Raw genomic sequence first — 20,217 nt, 5'->3', positions numbered from 1 at the left:
GTACCTGTTTATGTAAGGACGGTTGGAGTAGTTCTGAACAGAGTTGTCAGAGTTTGTCTTGTGATATCCACAATGTCCTGACCTGCCTAAATCTGAAGCATGTCATTGTGCCATAATGAGAGGAAAGTTAACAGAGTTGGTAAAATGTACTTTGAAACTGTATTTATAAGCAGTGGATGGAATCTGTCTCTTTGGATGATACATTGCAGTGACGCTCCACAGAGATAGTTCAGCGCTTCATACCAAAATAAACCAGACCAACTGACAGCTGAAAGATTTGGTTTTTGGTTTAGTTTCTCTTTTGACTGGGAGCTTTGAAATCCAGAAAAATTAATCTCGTGCTTTGTATTCATTTGATGTACAAGACAATTGCTTTCTTCCCTTTGTGTTTTAAAAAAGTAAGTAAAAAGAGAAGTAGTTCCCCTACTGTTTAAGTCAACTCATGCTTTATGGTAATGGCTCTTTTGTTGTTCTGGCTATACCTGTTTGCTTTTCTATGCTGCCAGTGATGGGCCAGTACAAGATTCAGTATATTTCAAAGTTGGATTTATCGCATACAGACTGAAAGTAGCTTTTAATGATGAGAACTATAGAAAACTCTAAAATGAATTAATGGAGTACTAAAGCAACAGCAGACATCTCATCTTTGACTGCTGGTGAACTTAGAAACTTGTGATCCCTCTTTTAAACTCCTAGCAGTCATCTGTCTTATTACTAAAAGTGTAAGATAAGCTTGTCATCACTACTTACGCTTGTGGATGAAGTGATCTTCAGGAGTACTGTGTACCTTAGCGAAAAGAAGGTGAAATGAAGGTATTTCTGAGGCACTGGCTATCCTCTGCTGGTTTAGGGCTGATCTCACTTGAGCCAGAGCTGTGCGCAGTTGAAGCAGCGCAGTGGGTCCTGAGTCTGAGCTGGTGCAAAGGGAGCTTCAGCCTGGCTGGTTTGGGATTTCTGAAGCACAGAGTGTCTCTCTGCTTGGGCCTGGGCATAGTCTGCATGCTTGACATTCAGAAATGTTGCAGAGAATGGAAAAAACTGTGATTGAATGTCTTAATTACCTGCTTAAGTTCTTAAACGTTTAAGAAAGCTTCCTAAAATAGAGCTTGGCCATGCTGTTCTGTACTTTGTGAGAGCTTACAGTGAAATACCATATATATATATACACACACACACACATACGCATAAATAAATTAAAAAAAAAAAACCCAACAACTGAAAATGAGGTTTTGGTGGTGTATTTCATGAGTTTTGTGTTGCTCCTCAGTGCTGAACAGTGCTATCTCGGAAGGTAATGTTTAACAGAATGCTTTTATGGCTTATTGCATATGATTAGCCCTCCTTGTATTTCAGGGCACAGTTCCTCTCCCTTTCCCCTCTGCCCTTTCTCTCTCCCTCTCCTTTTCTCCCCTCCCCCCCCCCCTTTTTTTTAATGCAATCTTTTTACTCTCTTAAAATGGGATTTTGAAAAGGGATAAGGTAGAGTAGCCCAAAAGCTTGTTTCAGTGCTTTACGATTCCTTTATAGTAACAGGGGGGTGGGGGGGAAGAGGAGAGGGGGGAGAAGTAAGTAAACAACTTGCTGGTGTTACTTCGAAAATAATTTTTTATTGCAGTAAGGCTTTAATAGTTAATCACGCAACAGTGCTGTAATTCTAAATCTGTTAACAGGTTAACGCTTGGCAACACTTACATTTATAAGGTAATGATTTTACTGTAGCAATTTGAGCAGTAGGATATATTTGGTATAAGAGAAACGAATTTATTACCTTGAATTTCTTAATTCTCCACACAGCTTATTTCATAGCAATGTACCGTAGAAATAATCTTTACCTTCCATTGACCTGCTGAACACATAGCTGTAGCTAGTAAATTTGCTTGGTATTACACATTCAGCTTTTTGCATTTGAGGTCCACTATGGGCAAGTCATTACAGTGCTGTGTGAAGGTACTAAAGCACTGAAGTTCCTTCCTCACTGGTGTAATTGTTAGTTGTGACAGGGAGGAATTTGGGCACTTAGGATACTGTTGCTTCATGTAACTTTTGCTGGGGTAGGAAATCAACAGTTCAAAATGTTTACTTTTAATTATGGTCATGTTTTTCTTGCATTCAAGTCTTGATTTACACAGCACAAAGGCATTCCGGTTTTAGCTAGGCATAGCTTCTCATTTGATACAAATTGATTTCATGGCACTGTGTGCACTTATGGCAGCTGAGGATGTGGTTTGTGTGTAGCTGAAAGATGAAGGCGGCAGCAAGATGGGCTGGCTGGGTGTGTGTGTGTATATGTGTGCAATATACTGCGCTTTTGAATTTTCTGCCAGTTGATGATCCAATCCCTGTTCTTCTGCAGACAATGTAAAAAGAATAAAACTAAGTATTTCCTTGTCATGACACTGTAAATAAAAAACATCCTTTCCTCCCCCCGCAATTTTAAGATATAACAGAGCATATTGGCAGGAAAATACCCTGCCCATACAGTTTGAAATCAGACCCCTGCGCTGAAGATTTAAAATGGCCATGTTACAACTCTGTGTAAATTGGTTTGCAGTGGAAACCCTAACAGGATCATTAAATATAAAAGCACTGTTGGATGCTGGGAAAATACTGTGCTGCCCATGTGTACGTGCATCTCCATAGACATGCATGAATAGACAGCATCAATGCCATCGATTTGAATAAGGAGGTAATATACAGTATTGAGGTGACTTTGCTTTGTATGTGTAACTGACTTATGTGGTTTGATACTATCAGAACTGTGGGTGTTTCTTCAACTTTTCTTGTAGTTTTTAGTACTTGAGAATACTAAGACACTAAAGTAACTCACTTGGTGTTTGTGGCCAAATAGGAAAACATTATTGTTAGATCGAAGTAAAATGGGGAGCTTTTTTGTTTGTTTTTTAAAGATCTTTTTTTTTTAACCTAAGATGATGCTTGTATTCAGAATTAGCGATACTATTACAGCATATCAAAATAAGAGCTTTTAACTTTCCAACATATATCATTAATGACCGCAGGGGGGGAAAAAAAAAAAATCACATCTGCGCTATTGCAGTTCTTGGCTTTTCTAGGGCTGATCAATAATCACATTGTGTATTCATTCCCCCTAGCCCCCCACCTCACGAGGTCAACTTTAACTACTAGTCTTTATATTTCAGAAGAAGGACATAGGCTGCCTTATGCATTAATAATATTGGTCTCAGTGTTTCCTTTGGATTTAATTTACTGTTACCCATCAAAAAATCAGTAACTTTTTCTTTCTTAAAATACTGTAGCTGTCATTTTTCAGGAGAGCTTTTCTCCTCCTCTACCTTCCGCTGCTGTGTTGAGAGGTGTACGTAGGAACTAGACTGAGCCTGCTGAGGTTTGCTATGGTTGTGCTATTTAGATGGATCCTCTCTTGATTGTATTGTAGCATGTGACAATGACAATGGGAGAACAACAATTTCAGGGCCTCCTGTCTGGATGGTAACACAGCTGCTGCAATAAAGTCTTGTTATGGTTGACCAGTCACATTTGAACAGTGATTTCTAATTAGAAGTTCTTATTTATGTTGCATTAGAAAATAGTTTGAAGCAAACTGGTAGATACTTGGATGAAGTTAGTTCATTTTCGTAGATACTTGGATGAAGTTAGTTCATTTTCTCCTCCTTGCTTTGAAAGATTAATGTTGCTTTTTTGTTTTGTCCTGCAGCCAGAACTAGTAGTCTTGAAAGAATCATGCCTTTAAAATAAGCTTTTTTTAAAAAATTTGCACTATAACGTAGCGGTCTCCAGCAACTGCTGTAAAATAAAGGGTTATTGTGGGTAGTTCTGTCAGTGTTAGACATCACCACTAGTTTAAGTCTTGTGATGGTGGCATTTTGTGATTTCTGCATTGTTGGTTTTTTTCCATGAAAGTACTAGTGATACTGGTTCCCTTTTATTCATTTCTTCATATTAGAGGGGAAATGTAGTTTGTTCATAATGGATTATTGATTGGTCTGCGAACAGCAGAAGCCCCAAGGCCTTGTCATCAATGGTACTTACTCTCCCAATAGTGAATGCATCGCTTCATGCAGCTATTCGCAAACCCAGTCTGTAGAATATAAGCCCGTAATTGTTACTCTCGTGCAGCGCAGTTTTTAGGGAGAGGAACTCTTCATTGTCATTATGGGATTTTCCCCCTCAATTTGTTCAAAGAATAGTCCCTTTGTTTTGGTAGCAAGATAAAGCTTGTCCTGGATGTTAATGATATATTTCAATTCATTGCTTAGAATACTACAGTGTAACTAATAAAGTACATTTCTTTGTGTCCCAGAAGACAAGCACGCACAGTATACTAAAACACAAAATATGTACTGAGTGGGTGACAGCTCTGTGTTTCTCAGCATACCCCATAGCAGCGCAGACTCCCCCCCCCCAGCTTCGTCCTGAACTGTTTCTTGAGGAGCCACAAAAAAATCTGGGTAATGGAGGTTTTGCTGACTTTGTTTTGAGAGAGATCACCTCACTGCAAATGCCTGCCTCCTGCTTTTTCAGCATTAGTGTTTTTAGCTTTATTTCAATGTATTCTTTCCCCTGCTAAGGGTGTGGCATCGGTTGAGAAAGGCCTGACTCTGCTTTCGCAGTCCTGGCTGCTGCTCTGAAGCCTGCTGCAAAATGTCATTAGCTCATGAGGGACAAAGACACAAAAACACATGATGTATTTAGAGAAGCTCAAAATAATATCTCAGGGTTCAGACAGCAAAGTTTTCAAGTGGGAAGAGCTTCCCCAGCTGCAGGGGAAAGGCTGGTTTAAAATAATTAAACAAAGTATTGCAAAATGCTGCCGAAGGATTTTTATAAAGCCTAAGCGGAAATAGACTAATAGAAATTCCTTGTTTGTTTTTCCAGGAGCTTTTTATTTTTCCTTTCCAGTCCTGTGTCGGTTTTGGCAGGCTTAAACAAACTTCAGGAGGTCTGTTGTCAAGATTACTGCTTTTAATAACTGAATACATTTGAAAATTTGACAGTCTTTTACAACTGGCTCAGGATTTTTGGATAGTTTTTTACTGGGTTAATTTGGATTACTCTCAGAAAATCAATTAAGAACTGTTCTGCTTTTACCTAATGGCAGGTTTAGTCTATAGGTTGCAGAGTGCCAGGATTTCCTGCAAATTCAAATATGGGCTTACTGTTTACAGATATACTCACTCTTCTACCCTCTGGTGTAGTCTGAAGGATGCTATCAGCTCAAGGCAACGAGGGGTCTATAGACTAGTGACGTGGTCCATAAGAAGCATTTTGGTAGGGCTGGTGCCTAAACGCTCTTCTGGCCTCTTTGAACAGCAAAGTCTGGTGCTGGGGCAACCAGTGTCTTCTCAAATCAGGAGAGAGCAGCTCGCCAGGCTGCTGTTCTCTGAAAGGTACAACTTTTTCAAATTCACCTAGATGTTTACGTGCTGTGTGCTATCATTTCATCATCTAGAAGGAATTTCAGTAAGATATTTTTTCCACAAGATCACGCCTCACAGTGGGGTTTTTTTTTAAAAAGTCATTGTTGCTCTTGGCAGAGGAACATGGTGGAGTGATTGCAGTGTATATTCAAACCTCTTGGAGATTAGAAGAGAGATATTTCTCCAGTGCATTTATCTTTCAAATGGGACTTGAAATACTCACACTCAAACTGCAAGCAGTTTGTTTTAAAATATACGTTGTGCTGTTTGAATTAGGTCTGTGTAGCTTCCCAGACTGTAGATTCTTGATTATTACTTACTGAAGAGTTTTCCCTTCTTGCCACTACAGCCCATGCAATGTGATTTTTAAAGTCAGGTTTAATTGAAGAGAAATTAAAAAAGAATGTATAGTCTTCTGTATCTTGGAACTAGAATAATTTTCTTGTATGTTTCCCTCTCAGTCTGCACTGCACAGGATATTTGTATGTAAGAAATGAATTTGCAATTACTTTTTCAGTGTGGTATCTCTTGCGTTCTATTTTTCAATTTTTTTGTGTTGTTTATTTTCAATTTCTTTTTTTTTTTTATTATTTTTCGAGAAGCACAAAAGTTCCTTAAGAGGGTCTGTCTCGCCCTGCAGGGAGTCCTCACAGCATACCTGGTCCTCTTCCAGAACGTGCAGGTGACATGAAGAGAAAAGCAATAGGTATTTCAGAGTGCTCCTTGTTTATTTACAGAGCTGTTCCCTTGTACGTTTATGCATGCTTCGCTTCAAGACTACTTGAGGGTCTTGCATAAGTTGTGAGAATGATGCAGCTGTGCACTGGCGTACCTGCCGCGGTGCCGGCAGGGACAGGCTACCACAGCCTGGCTGGGGAAGCTGAGGCTGGCAAAGGCACCGGGGACTCCGTGGTGAGAGCAGGTCGCTTTGGCCAAATGTGTTTTCTCTCAAGTCAAGAACTCTGTCTGACTTAGTTTTAAAAAACAGAGAAGTTTTGATGCCTAAATACTTGGTTTAAGCTTGTAGGAAAGCTTGTTTTCCCTTCTGGGGGGTAATAAGTTTATTTGCATTTGTTCTCGTGTGGGTCAAGGCAAAGACTCTTTGTGAGGCAATGGGTGCAGGAACAAGCCTTATAACTAAGATATTTGGCTGAGCAAAGGCATTTCTTGGTGCACCACCCCTCCTGGTTTTGGGTCTTTGTTCATGCTTCTCTTTCACCTTGCTGTATGTACCAAACCTGCATCTAAACAGTGATGGTGTTAAGTGCTTCTGTATTTTAAAGGGGCTGAAAATACCTCCTGGACATTGGCAAGTAGCTTCTTATGTGAACTGCTGTTCCCTAGTCCAGCAAAATGAAGTGCAGCTAGTTCATATGCCCCTTACAACACAATATCAACACCCCCCCCCAAAGAGTCTTATGGCATTTGGCAAAGGCTGCAATGCCATTAAAACACATGAAATATTTTTAAAGACTGCATATTAATGTACAGTTTACATTCACTTGCATTTCCTTACGATTTGCCTATGTGCTAGTGGGGATCTCTGTGCTGTCACAGTCTGGGAGAAATCTGCAGGCTGGATGCGACTCTGCTATGGATTCTGTGTGACAAGCTGGTGCTAAGGAGCTGCAGGCTGAACTTGGACCAAAGCGATGAAAGGTTACTGGTTACCAACTGAAATTACCGAGAGTTGAAACATTTTTTAGTCGCCTTAGGGTAGCCAGAGGTGTCTGTGTTCCATGTGTGCTGAAAGAGAATTATTTCAGAATACTTTCAAGTTCATAATTATTTCAAAATACGAATACTTTTATCATCGCAGTCAGCCAGAAAGAAACAAAAATAGGTATGGCAAAATTTTACTCACAGCGGAAGTGTAATTGATGTGATTTGATTTACCAGCTGACATCTTCCATACCTTGTGCCATCTTTGATGTTGAAATAATTGTTTAATAATAAAACAAATTGTTATGCCAAAATGTTATTTTCTATTGGTAGGATTCTTTACAAGTGCTGTTTTCCTCATTTTGTATGTTTGGTCTTCTGAATTGAAGCATTTTTCAAAGTTGTCATTTTAATTTTGTATTTGCGGCTTCTTTCCAATGGACGCTAGTTTTGCTGTTCTGCATAGAGCCCCTCTAAAAGAATTACTTTTAAGTGGCACTCAAGTGATGTGAGGAGGGACTTGTGAGCTATTCATATATGTTTGTGTCAGTCAATTTACCAAAGCCTAAAGCAGGCCTTCACACAGTGTGTAATGCAAACTCAGGTTGGGTGGACACCCTTACTCCCCCTGGAATTTCTGTCTGTAGAAAATCAGACTTGAAATTTTGTAAGTCTTAAATGTGTATGAATTCAAATAATTCAAATCTAGGAATAATTTATTTTAACTTTAAAAATTATAAATCACAATGCATTGGCCAAGCTAAAGTAATAAAGATGAAACGATTTTCTCAGAATATTTTGGTGAAGATGATAACACTTCCATTAAGTATTTTTCACTAATAAAATAATTTGGTAATTTTTTAACTCTGAATTTTTTTTACCTTCTCAGGCCTAATTTAATATAGGGCTAGAGGGATCTCCTGTGAGTGGCTAATATCCCTCTTAAAAGTAATGCTTTCTTCATATCCTCATTTTCATAACTAAGTTTCATTAATGAAAATGCTATAAATAATTAAAGTGAAATATGTCAAGACTGAGCACAGGGAAGCTGTGGCCAAGTAAACAAAGGGACTCTGAAGCTTTGGATTTATATGTGCCTGAACTACTGCATTACAGCATTCTTGTCTAAGTTTGGCTTTTAAAGCTCTTTTGAACTTTCAGACAGGAAACACTGTAGAAAGTTGAGTTAAAATGGGACCTATGTTTCAGAAAAAAAAAAGAAAAACGTTGCTAGTCTAAAAGTCAGCCTGCCAATAAGCAGTGTTCTCACTGGTGGAAACTGTAGAAAATATAGAATGTAGAAAACATTATCTGAAATACTTGGAAAAATCTGTGCCCAAAGCTGGCTATCCTTTTTCCTATAATGGTGTGGAACATTTCAGAAGAAGCTGTTGCTTGTTCAAGTAAACCGTCATGTTAAACACAAGAAATCACTCTGTCATTTCTTTTTATCATCTAATGAGTTTTAGGTTAAGTCTTTGATTATAAGACAAAATGAGGAGTTGTTACTTTGCAGACTTAGATTACAGGTCAAATAAACGATGTTACTTTGAATTGTTCCACCCATCAATATGCAGTGTAAACTGCATTTGTATTTGCTCTTTGGCATGTTTGTACCTTTTGGTACAGCCACAACTTCCAGTGGCTGCCATCCTTTATATACCCAGGGAGTTTCTTCTGAGGCTGCCCCTCAACTTGATCTTAAATGGCTAATTTCAGAGATTAACTTAGATACTCTTGTTTGTAAACTTCCTGCTCATATGGACTTTTGAATTTGTGATCTGAAGTTTTTTTTTTTTTTTTTCATAAATATAATAATGCTTTGTTATTTATATTTTCATAATATAAAAATGCTTCATTTAAGAAATGAAATTGTATTTGTAACAATTCCCTTAGATATTACCGTCATCTCTCTGAGGAAAAGGTAGTTTGGGTAGATGCTGTTGATAACTTAACATGCCAAGCGGATACTAGATATGCAGAAAATCAAACCCAGAACTGACTGATCTTGTAGCAAATAAGAAGGCTAGATAAACTTAAACCTAACGAAGTTACAGCGTGTAACCGAGATGAGCATTGCATCAGTTTTACCTTGCTTTTTGTTAGGCTCATGCTGGTGATGTGGTTAGACTATTTATTTATTTACATATTTAAGAGACTCAGGGGTGAATACAATGAGAAACCTTAAAATTTGCAACTCTAGATCTGTAGCTCTGTATTTATTGAGTCATAGATGTCGAATGATGGACGTGTGAATATATAGTTTTGTTATTGTTCTGCATATTTTTAGCTGCGTTTTAAGAAGCTGATGTTTTCTTAATGTAGTAATAGATTGGTTCTCTTTATTAGAGAATACAGTATTCTTTAATCTTAGTCATGTGGTGTTTGTAGTACTTAATGAGGGTAGGAAGAGGGGGAGATTTTTGTTTTACAGTTGTGGTAACTGGAAAAGAAACAATCTGTGGAAATCTTAACCATTGATTTTTTTGCTGTATGTGAGGTGGAGAATTGCTGGTGTCTTGCATCTTGCATTGCTGAGGCAGATAGTGACCCTTGCATCATAACAAGGCACAAAAGCTTTTAAACTTTTATTAATCTGTTTTGTTAATCAAAGTTGTTTCTTTTTTTGTTTGTTTGTTTATGGTTAAGATTCTGTTTCACTGAGGTGGGTGGTGCTGTGGTTTCCTGTATGTCTTGCTGACATAAATCACTTTTTAGATCATTTGATACCTACACACATTATCAGTTTATTTTGTTAGATTGAGATTAAATATTACACTTGAGGGTGGGTTTTTTTCCCTTCATTGTCCATCAGGAAATAACTTGTAGTTTTCCTGAACGCTTTGTCAGGCTCTGGATTCTTGTTGTCTCTCTAATCAAAGGCTGAGCGTCCTCAGCCTCTGCGCCTGCTCTGTGCATGCCACATCAAGCACAGCAAAGCTGTCTGAGATGCAAAGTAATGCAGTTGCCAGCAGGAATATGATACTTGCTAAATTCTCTAGGAAAGCCTTTTATCTTTGGCAAGTAAGTATTTTACATGAAATTACACATGATGGTAAAGCCACAGATTTGAAGTGTAATAACCCCCTCAAGAAATGTTTTCCTCCATTTAAGGTGTATTTTTAGCCACCTCTGCCTGGTTTTAAAACAAAAAAATATTTTTAAAGTTTGCACTTTTTTAAAGACACTGTGCTGTCAGTGTATGGAAATGAATGGTTGCTCTTTTTGGGATTTTACTTGTTTATTAATGATGCTTTGAATGCTTGCCATTGAAGTCTAGAATGTCAGCGAAAGGAGAAGCTGCTGCTTTTTGGTGCAATAAATTGTAGTACAGTAAGCTTTTGAATGTGGGGCGAGTGAGGGAAGCTGTTGAAGTAAAAATATGAATAGGTTTAAATATATTTAAGAATCTACTTATGCAATTTCTGTACATTTGTGTGATTTTGTTTCAGGTGATCTATGCCATCCACTTACAGAGCACACAGAAATAAATTGGTGCTTTGGACTCTCTAGAGAAGCTGAAAGGAGAACCATTACCCTGAGAATGAAGCAATAAAACATCTTTCTGCAGAACCGTATGATTGAAAACGCGGTCCAGCCCTCCTCTCCTGCCGGACATGCTTTTGTCCTACTGCCCCGCTCACCCAATGTTGCAGTAATACAGATGGATCGTAGTAGAGAGGCAGAAATGGAGTTACGGAGATCCTCCAGCCCAGGCAAGCTGAACAAGAACGACATGGATGCTGACAAAACCATGTGCCACAGCTGCTGCATCTGCGGTAAAAGTTTCCCTTTTCAGAGCTCCTTGTCGCAGCACATGAGGAAGCACACAGGCGAGAAGCCCTACAAATGCCCTTACTGTGATCACAGAGCTTCCCAAAAGGGCAACCTGAAGATCCACATCCGTAGTCACAGAACAGGCACTTTAAGTCAGGGGCATGAGACGGAGATGGGAGAGGCGCAGCTGGGGGAGATGGGTGTTTCGGAGGGCCTGGGCGGGTGCACCAGCCCCACTAAAAGCACGTCCGCCTGCAACAAGATCTTGAACGGTACCGCTCAGGTAGATAGCAGCAAGATCTTGTTGAGAAGCAGCAAGAAGGAGGTCACTGAGGTGATGCCGGCTGAGGAGGATGGCAAGCTGACCTCTTACCAGTGCACCTTCTGCAAAAACAAATTTGAAAGGAAGAAGGACCTAGAGCAGCATCTGCACCAGGTTCACAAACCGTTCAAGTGCAGGTTGTGTAGCTACATGACCCTGAGGGAGGAGACGCTGTTAAACCACATAGAGAAGGACCATATAACAGCCCAGGTCCCAAATGGGGAGGCCTATGCTGAGAACTGCAAGAGCGAGCTGAGCGCGGGTGAGTTTCCATGCGAAGTCTGCGGTCAGGCCTTTAGTCAAACCTGGTTCCTGAAAGCTCACATGAAAAAGCACAGGGGGTCATTTGATCATGGGTGCCACATTTGTGGCAGGAGATTCAAAGAGCCCTGGTTTCTCAAAAATCACATGAAATCACACGGCCCCAAGACCGGGAGCAAAAACAAACCAAAAAATGATTTGGAGCTCATAGCCACTATCAATGACGTGATACAGGAGGAGACGATTGTGACGGGCCTGTCTCTGTACGAAATTTGCACCAAGTGTGGAAATCTGTTTACAAATATGGAAAGCCTGAAAGCGCATAACGCCGTTCACTACCGAGCGCAGCGGGGCAGCGCCGGGGATAAAGCTGAGGACTTAATTGATGGGAGTCTAAACTCCTCGATAACGAAGCAGTTTTTCTTGCAGTGTCTCAATCTAAGGCCGTCTGTAGCGCTGGATAGAGTTACAAGAGGACAGCCTGGGAAAAGAGTAGCCGAGTTGGATCCGGTCAGTAGCTACCAAGCTTGGCAGCTGGCCACCAAAGGAAAAGTAGTCGAGCCCTCCGAGTATGTGAAGTATGTGGGATGGGACGAGGCCCTGGTGGATGCGGACGTGACTTACGATAAGGATAAGAGAGAGTATATCCTCGTCAACCAGGAGAAGCGGAAGCGAGACCAGGACTCTCCCGGTGCTTCCAGCAACCCCAAGAAGAAAAGCTGCACCAGTGGGCGCCTGGAGAAAACTGCTGGTGCCCCGCTGGGGGAGAGCTGCCCGCTCACCCAGGGGGACCTGGACTACCGCCCTGCCTCGCGGCAGAGCCGGCGGGCCACCCAGAACAAGTCCACTGAGTGCTTCGAGTGCGGGAAGATCTTCCGCACTTACCACCAAATGGTGCTGCACTCCCGGGTGCACCGCAAGGAGCGGAGGAGCTGCGGCGAGGGTGGGACGGCCGCCCAGCCCGACCGCTACGGCTCCAGCAGCGAGGAAGGGGACTCGGGGTCCGTCAGTGGGCCCAGCACCCCCGGCTCCGCATCCGCCCCAGAGGACTCGGCCACCTCCGGCCTGGGGGAGGAGGGGGCTGAGGAGAGCTCGGAAGAGGGAGCAGCTGACCCCTCACTAGGTAAGATCACTCCCAGTCTTGCCCCGCTCGCTGTCACTGGTCTCTGTGTCTCCCAGTGCAGGACACGGCGATGAGCAGAGGGGGAGATGCGTGAAAGCACGCGAGAGGTTTAAAGGCAGGGTGGATGGGGTCCTGTGCCTGCTGAGCGCTGCTGTGTATCTTGGCATGGAGGCTCATTGTTTCTAGCGCAGGTGGTAAGAGCGAGATCAGAGGATGTCTTCATAAGGTGCAGGTGGACTTGTATTTCAGTGAGGGACACCTCAGAAGTATCTTAGTGGCCTATAGCAGTCCTGTAGGGTAGGGTAGTGTCTTCCCTGGACATCTCAGGGGCTGTTTTTCCCCAATTTATGGATGTCCTGTGCACCGTTCTGCCTGTAGCGCACAGGTGTACTCTGTGTGGTGTAGCCCTGAAGCACGTAAACTTGTTAATCACCAGTGTGAGAGGTGTTTCTCTCCTCTTCTCTGCTTTGCTTCCCAAATTGTGTTTATAACTCCAAAGGCGATAATTAATCTCTCTGGATTAAAGCAGTCCTTTGAGCCCAACACTACTAAATGGAACAAATTATTCTCCAAATAGCAGCAAAGTAAATATTTAAAAGAACACCATTAAGCACTTCTGTATCTTTTTTTATATTTTTTGTTGTTCACCATTCTTTGTTTATAATACCCTCTTAGAAATGTGAGATTAACCATTCTTTCCTTACTAGCCTCACACTGCTTTTTGTTTGTTTTCTGTTTGGTGAACAATAATAATGTTTTCCTCTCATTTTCATTCCTTTTGTTGTGAAGAACGTGGTTATCTGTAGAGTTAAACTCATTTTCAAGATCATCGCGGATGAAGTAATCTGCACCATTGTGGAAGAGGGTGGGTTTATTCAATTAGCTGTGTTCTTTCAGGATTTTACATAATGTTGTGCTTTCTCTGTTGGCTGCAGACCCAGCAGCAGCAAAGCAACATTTTCCAGAATAATAGTTACATGTTTTTCGTAAAGTTTTGAAGCAATGTTGGGTATATATGTTTGGTTGGGGTTTTTTTTGGTCATTATACTTCTTTCATGAAAGTCTCATGGTTTTAGGACAACTAAGGTTTGGGCCAACACTGCTTGGCAATATAACTTTAAAATGTAAGGCGTAGAGGGAAGACAGCTCCAAAGGATTAAAATTGTAAAAAATTAAACCCATCTGTTTGTCCTTAAAACTTAGAAGAACGGTCCTAAACTTGATTTTGCTACAACTTGGATCAAGTCCCCAATGGACAAATAGGGTGCACACTAGAACAGAAATGCAAATTAAACCAAGAACTCCACTTTTTTTTATGCTTTCTTGCCCTTTCCATAAACCACAACTCCAAAAAGCCCTAGCGACAAGCTGACTTAAATATTTTCACTATGATTACTTGCCCATTTAAGAGACTCAAAATTTGGCTTTCCCATCTGCTGTTGGATTTTGGACACTTAAGCAAAGTTCCTTATGGGAGCATACATACTTCCTTTGTGTGAAAATCTGGCAGCTGCTGCCTGAAACACCTCCGTACTGTTGACACAAGATGTAGTGATAAAACCACAGCTTTGTCTGGAGTTAAATGGGGCTGCCATCTTTTACTGGTGTAACATACAGTGCCCTTATGAAAACTGCTGTGATGGAAAACCATCTCTCTGGAGATGTGCTAGAAACACTAAAATGCTTTTTTCACATGATGTTCAAATAGGAAAGCTGTTCTTATGCGCTCTCCGTATTAAGCGCTTTATTTTTAACGAAAGGAGCCGTTTCATCTCTTGGCCTGTCCTGCTTCTTGCCTCAACTGAAGCTCTGAGCCCTTGTTGCAGGAGTGAAGGGTGAGAGTTAAAGTTATGCAGCAGTTTCTCTTACAGGAATTAAAGTGACTGGCTTAATCAATGTCACTAGCCAGTGCCTGGAAGCTCCTTTCTTTGGGTGCCAGATTGGTCCTTCTCTTCCTTAACTGTAAAGAAGCAGGAAACTGATGGGCCTAAATAATGGTGCATCTTGGAAAAGTTATGTGTTTGCACTGATGAGCTGGGAGGGTAGCTGCCACATTTTATATTTGCTAAGTCACCTAAAGAGGTAATCAATTAGTTAATTGATGATTAAGAAACATTTTGATCTTCTGACCAAGAGAAAAGTTACCCTTGCTTTTTAATGGAGTTTATTATTTAAATAAAATCACTGTGTCAGTGAAGTGAACTGTTTTTACAAGTGGACAAAGATTTTTTGGATTCAGAAGAAAGCTGGGTTTTTTTAGGAGGCTTTTTTTGGTTTTTTTTTTTTAAGGAGTTTTCACAGGTCAGTGTTCAAGACAAGTTTCTCAGTTTTCTTTTTTTGGTGTGCAGATTTACTGACACTGCCCTTATATTGTTTTCTAAAGGACTGGGGTCCTTCTTTCCGGCAAGCTGCAGAATGAGTTTTACTCTTCTGCAGATTGCTGCTTTAACTCAAGAGCCTCTATTTCCCTCCCCTATGAATGGAAACTTAAGGTGTAAGAATATAGGCCAAATTCCGCCCTCATGCATGCTCCTGCTAAATCAGGTGTTCTGGTGTGGCCTTGAAACACATTTTGTCCTGAAAGTGCTGTGGCTTGCTATCCTCTGCTGTGGCTTTTTGGACTTGTTCTTGCCGAGGAACCTTTCCTGTGGAGAGCCATGCTTCAGCCCCATGGACAGCATCCCTCCCCAGTGGGTACAGGCAAGCAGCGCCTTTGGGTCCTGTCCCTGACATGCCTTCTACGGTATTATTTTTACTCAGGCTGTGGTCAGGAAAATCTTCTGCTACTCATAAGGTTATTTTATATGGTATCTGTGGTTTGTTTTTTTTTTTTTACTATCATATCTTTACATTTTTTTCCTCTTTGACACATTACTATGTTATCCAGGGTCAGAAAACGGCCTTGCGACTGCCAAGTATTGAATGTTGTGGCTTTGACTCAGCTGAAAGTACTTCTTTGTGTGTTTAATTCTTAATAATCTGACTAGTCCTGTTGACACACAATGTCTTGCAGCAGGGAAGCCAGCAATGTACCTCCATAGACACTTAGGGCCAACAGATGTTGGGGCTGAGGGTGACAGGGGCCAGGAAGTACTGAGAGGGCTTACTGGGAGAAGAGCAAGAATTGCACCTTGCGTGTGAAAGGACTTGAGAGCCTCCAGGGTAGGCACTTCTTTGCTCTTAACACATCGGTCATTTGTCTCTGCTGTCTATGTGGAGTAACATAATGGTTTCTCAGGCATGGGGGTAGTGTTTGCAAACCCAGCTTATCAGCTGCCGGGGGTAAGCTAGCTGGTTACAAAGTGCTTTCCATCTTGTTGGAAGGAGGGTAAAAATTAGTTTTCTAGAGTTACACATGGTGTACTGTATGATAGCTGTCATACAAAGATATATGAATGAGGTATACGTGCTTTCTGTGGCAGCCATGTGGGAAGAGGTGGCCCAGAGCACATTTGCTTTGTTAAGAGCAGACCTTGAATATTTTCGAGGTCTTCCTGCCCCAGATGAGTGTTTTTATTTGGCATTCAAGCAACTAGCAAACTGTACCTGAATTTCCAGAGTACATCCAATACATCCAAAGCTGTTTGAATCACCGGTGAGGTGTTGCTCAGCACTTGCCCAACTTGAGGCTTTTTTTTTCAATTTTATTTTCATTTTTAACTAAAAAAAGCCCCAGAGCTATGACTGAGAGAGTAGAGTGGGATTATGCAGGTGTTGATAAAAGTGGAAGGGAAAATACTCTATTTTTTACATCTTTCAGCTTCTGAACTAAAATGTAGTTTTAGGTGTGCTAAAGAAATAATTCAGCCTGTGTGCATACTGTAGTTAGTATTTTTAAGGCTCAGGGTGGGCCCCCTCATTGTCATGGTGTATTTAGCAGTGAGGGCGTTAAGAGTTTGTTACATTAGGCACTATGAACTTTTTCAGTCCTCAAATGAAGAAGGAAGTATAATTTTTGAGGCTGTGACTGCTGCTGGCAGGTGGGAAGATGAAGAAAAGAAGTGAAAATGATTTAAATACCACTTGGCGCTCAGCAAACACATAGTAAGAGCACAGGCCTGTGATACCCCAGTCAGTAAGGGGGTGCCATAAAGGTACTTGTTTTTGCATGTAAGTGCCAGACTGGGCAGGAAGTAAATGTTAAAAATAATCTAAGGAGGGAAAAAAATCAGAAAAAAAAAAAAAAAGAAAAGGAGTATTGTATAGGAATAAAGGACAGGAATGCTGCTTCTAGCCTGACCTTGTCAGGGAAGGATGGCAGTGCCAGGAGAGGGTGTTGCACCTCAGAGGGAATGCTGCTTCGGGTGAAAACCATCTCCTCTGTTTTGTTTCCTTCCTCTCTTGCATCTTCTCTCCCTTTTCTTTTTCTTTTTTTTCCTTCTGTCAGATTCGTATGGATTTTTGAAATGCTTTGAGAGACTGATTCAGCCTTACTCAGCACATGCTGTTTTTATTATGCTGGCTAATGCAGGAAGGGGCTGATGGTGAGTGAAAACTGTTGCGCTAGGCCCTGTACGAACACGGCTTTCAGCCCAAGGAGCTCGTGGTCTGAATAGATGAGGTGGACGTGAGTTCATGGACAGCACAGAATATAAAAAAACAATACAAAACTGGCTTGAGGCCACATCTGGAGTACTGCATTCAGTTCTGGGCTCCCCAGTTCAAGAAAGGGAACTACTAGAGACAGCCCAGCGGAGGGCTACGACGATGATTAGCGGAATGGCGCATCTCTCTTATGAAGAAAGGCTGAGAGAGCTGGGTCTCTTTAGCCTGGAGAAGAGAAGACTGAGAGAGGATCTCATCAATGCTGATAAATATCTAAAGGGTGGGTGCGTAGAGGATGGGGCCAGACTCTTTTGAGTGGTGCCCAGTGACAGGACAAGGGGCAATGGGCACTATCTGGAACACAGGAAGTTCCATCTGAATATGAGGAAAAACTTCTTCACTGTGAGGGTGACCAAGCACTGGCACAGGTTGCCCAGGGAGGTTGTGGAGTCTCTTTCTCTAGAGATATTCAAAACCCCCCTGGAGACGATTCTGTGCAACCTGCTCTAGGTGATCCTGCTGTAGCAGGGGGGTTGGACCAGAATGATCTCCAGAGGTCCCTTCCAGCCCCTACCGGTCTGTGATTCTGTGGCACGTGGTTGCATTTGGCTTGTGTTGGGAGTTACTGGTGATATAGTGGGACTCGCTGTGGAGAAGATGAACTCCATGAAGGCGCGAGACAAGAGATGGGAGTGTAGAGTGCAGGGAGCAGGGAAAGGGGAATGGAGGAAGGCAGAGAGGAGTTGGAGGGCCACTGCTTGGTGGGTGAGGAGACTTTGGTGAAGGGAGTTGTGCCACACAATGAGAGTTTGAAGGGAGACTGAAAACAGGCATGGGATGGTGTTGAGGTTCAAACCCTCCAGGGCAGTGCCAGGGTGCTGGGTGTCTTGTGCTGAAGCCATGAGGGCTCATGACACCCCACAGCTGGAGGTGGGTAACTCCAAGAGGATTTCCATGTGAAAACCAGAAGGTCTGGAGCAGTCACATGAGTGAGAGACAGCAGCAGGAGATTGCCTTGTCCACACCTGCCAGTTGAGCCCACCGGCTTCTTAGCGATCTGCTAAAAAGTCTGAACTCTCAGCACCTTCCTTGGTTTTAGCTTGTTTTTTTAGCAAAAAAAAAAAAAAAAAAAAAAAGAGCAGTGCTTGGTTTTGGAGCTCTTTGTGTTTGTTACATTTTAAAAACTCTTAGAAATCCATGGCCAGACTTTATTAGTAAATTGAAGGGGAAGAGACAGCTGCCTGTGAATTGCTTACAGGTTATACAAACTGGGGGATGTAACACATACTATTTATCCCAGACATGTTACAAGAAAACCCCATATGTAAATTCAAATGCCTGAATAGAAACATAATGTAAGTTTTGTGAAAGAAGAATAGGAGGAGAGATATATGAAGCATAAATTTGTACTTTGTTTTGCTCAGGTAAAAATTATAACAAATCCAAGAGCTGGAACTTTACAAGTGCCTAATCTCATAAGGCTTTTGATTTAAAAGAAATCAAAAGTTAAAATTGTCCAGAGTTGCTTTAATTTTCCAGTAAAATGGCAAAGCTGTAATTTGGGAGAGGAGAGGAACAATAAGAATAAAACAGCTAAGCAAGTGAAAATAGACAAATTTAAATGTATAGTAACTCCAAAGAAGAGAGGAAGATAGTCCTAGTAATTTTTTCTGTTGCCAAAGCGAGTGCATGAAACACAGCTGCCAGTATCCAGTATCAGGACATCATTGTTCTGCTTATATGAAAAAATGTTCCTCTGTGTGCAAAGGAAGTCCTCTCCACTACTTAAAAGTCAAACATTTTTACTGTATATCTTAAATAATTACACTTCAGATACTTCTCACGCCAGACTCTCACTTACTGTAAATCCCACAGTATAAAGCCACTGAAGGCAATACTGTTGAGACATTTTATACCAAATGAAAATCTTGTTCTGTATGTACAGTCTTAAGTATATTGAAGTTATTCAGCATATTTATTTTGCAGAATAAGCATACAACAAACTGGAAGATGTCTCAGTGCTGGACAATTGGTAACTACTGCCCCAGGCTTCCAAGAAATTATGTAGATTCCAGGAAGAACAGTGTCTTGGTGGCTTCTGTTAGATCCCTACCATGAAGATAAAAATGTTACACTGTGATTACACACTTCACCACTTAATTTTGGAATAAAAAACCCTCCAACTAATTGTTTTGGTTGTTAATGCTGGTGGGATTAATGCCAGGACTTTTGAATACAGCAAGTTGATGATTCAAATCATAGGGGAAGCTGGGCAGAGGCAAGGACCCTGTGTTTGCAGAAGTAAGATCCAGTAGGTGTTGGTTTGGATTTTGCAAAAACAAATTTGGTGGATCAGGACTAGATCAGTTACCTAGTTTGAATGTGGCTTATAATACCAGTCAGAAATTTTGCTTTTTTATCTACCTGGCTGTAATGCACGTAGTTCAATCCTGATGCGGGTAGCAAAGCCACATGCGGTGTGGTATTTTCTCATAATCTGAAGTTTCTGTGCAAAATACTGCAGGCTGGAACATCATTTTTTACCAGTACAGGCCTGTGTGTATCTCCACAGCAGCACTCTTCCCTCCCCTTTGGACTCTTGCATGCTCCTCAGGACTACAAGGATATCTCTGATATGGTATGTGGGAGTATATTCCTGTGGTGCTGCCATCAGCCATAGCTTTTTGCTTTCATTTATCTTTAACTGTAGGGTGATATGAATGGGAAGAAGAACTGAGGGCATAGAACAAAATAGAAATTATGCTGATCATCCCAAGGAAATGGATAACAAGAAAAATTCTCGCAGCCAGAATCACTGAAGTGTGTATTGAGTGTAATTCTGGAAAGGAAGAGAGAAGGCCCATAGAACATCTAGAGATCTGGTTAAAACCTCCCTTGGCACATGTACCTCACACACATGAAGATGCTTGGCCCTTCTTTATTTTAGGGTGATGGTGAGAGCTGCGCTTCAAGAAACTTGTGCATGTTTGACTGGAACAGGGCAGCAATGCTTTAGGATAACACAGTCTGTACCCTTTAATGCTATACATTACCCTGACATCATACCAACTAAGGAACATTTAACGATTGCCCTGTAGGCATCTTGGGTA

The 20,217-nt window shown here is 41.4% G+C and overlaps 1 protein-coding gene across 2 annotated transcripts in view; it reads left to right on the top strand.

Annotated features, from left to right (window-relative positions):
• Positions 1-20,217, top strand: part of ZNF516 (zinc finger protein 516) — a 103,177-nt gene that overhangs the window by 32,677 nt on the left and 50,283 nt on the right. For both annotated transcript variants that reach the window (XM_075744559.1, XM_075744558.1), the window contains one exon: positions 10,532-12,562. In XM_075744559.1, coding sequence (XP_075600674.1) covers positions 10,657-12,562 — 1,906 coding nt within the window. In that variant the 5' untranslated portion in view covers positions 10,532-10,656. The remainder of the gene's footprint in view (positions 1-10,531; positions 12,563-20,217) is intronic.

This window comes from Balearica regulorum, chromosome 2, assembly GCF_011004875.1.
Source record: "Balearica regulorum gibbericeps isolate bBalReg1 chromosome 2, bBalReg1.pri, whole genome shotgun sequence".
Lineage (NCBI taxonomy): Eukaryota > Metazoa > Chordata > Aves > Gruiformes > Gruidae > Balearica > Balearica regulorum.
Note: the sequence above shows the minus strand (reverse complement) of the source record. Positions and strands in the feature narration are given on the sequence as shown.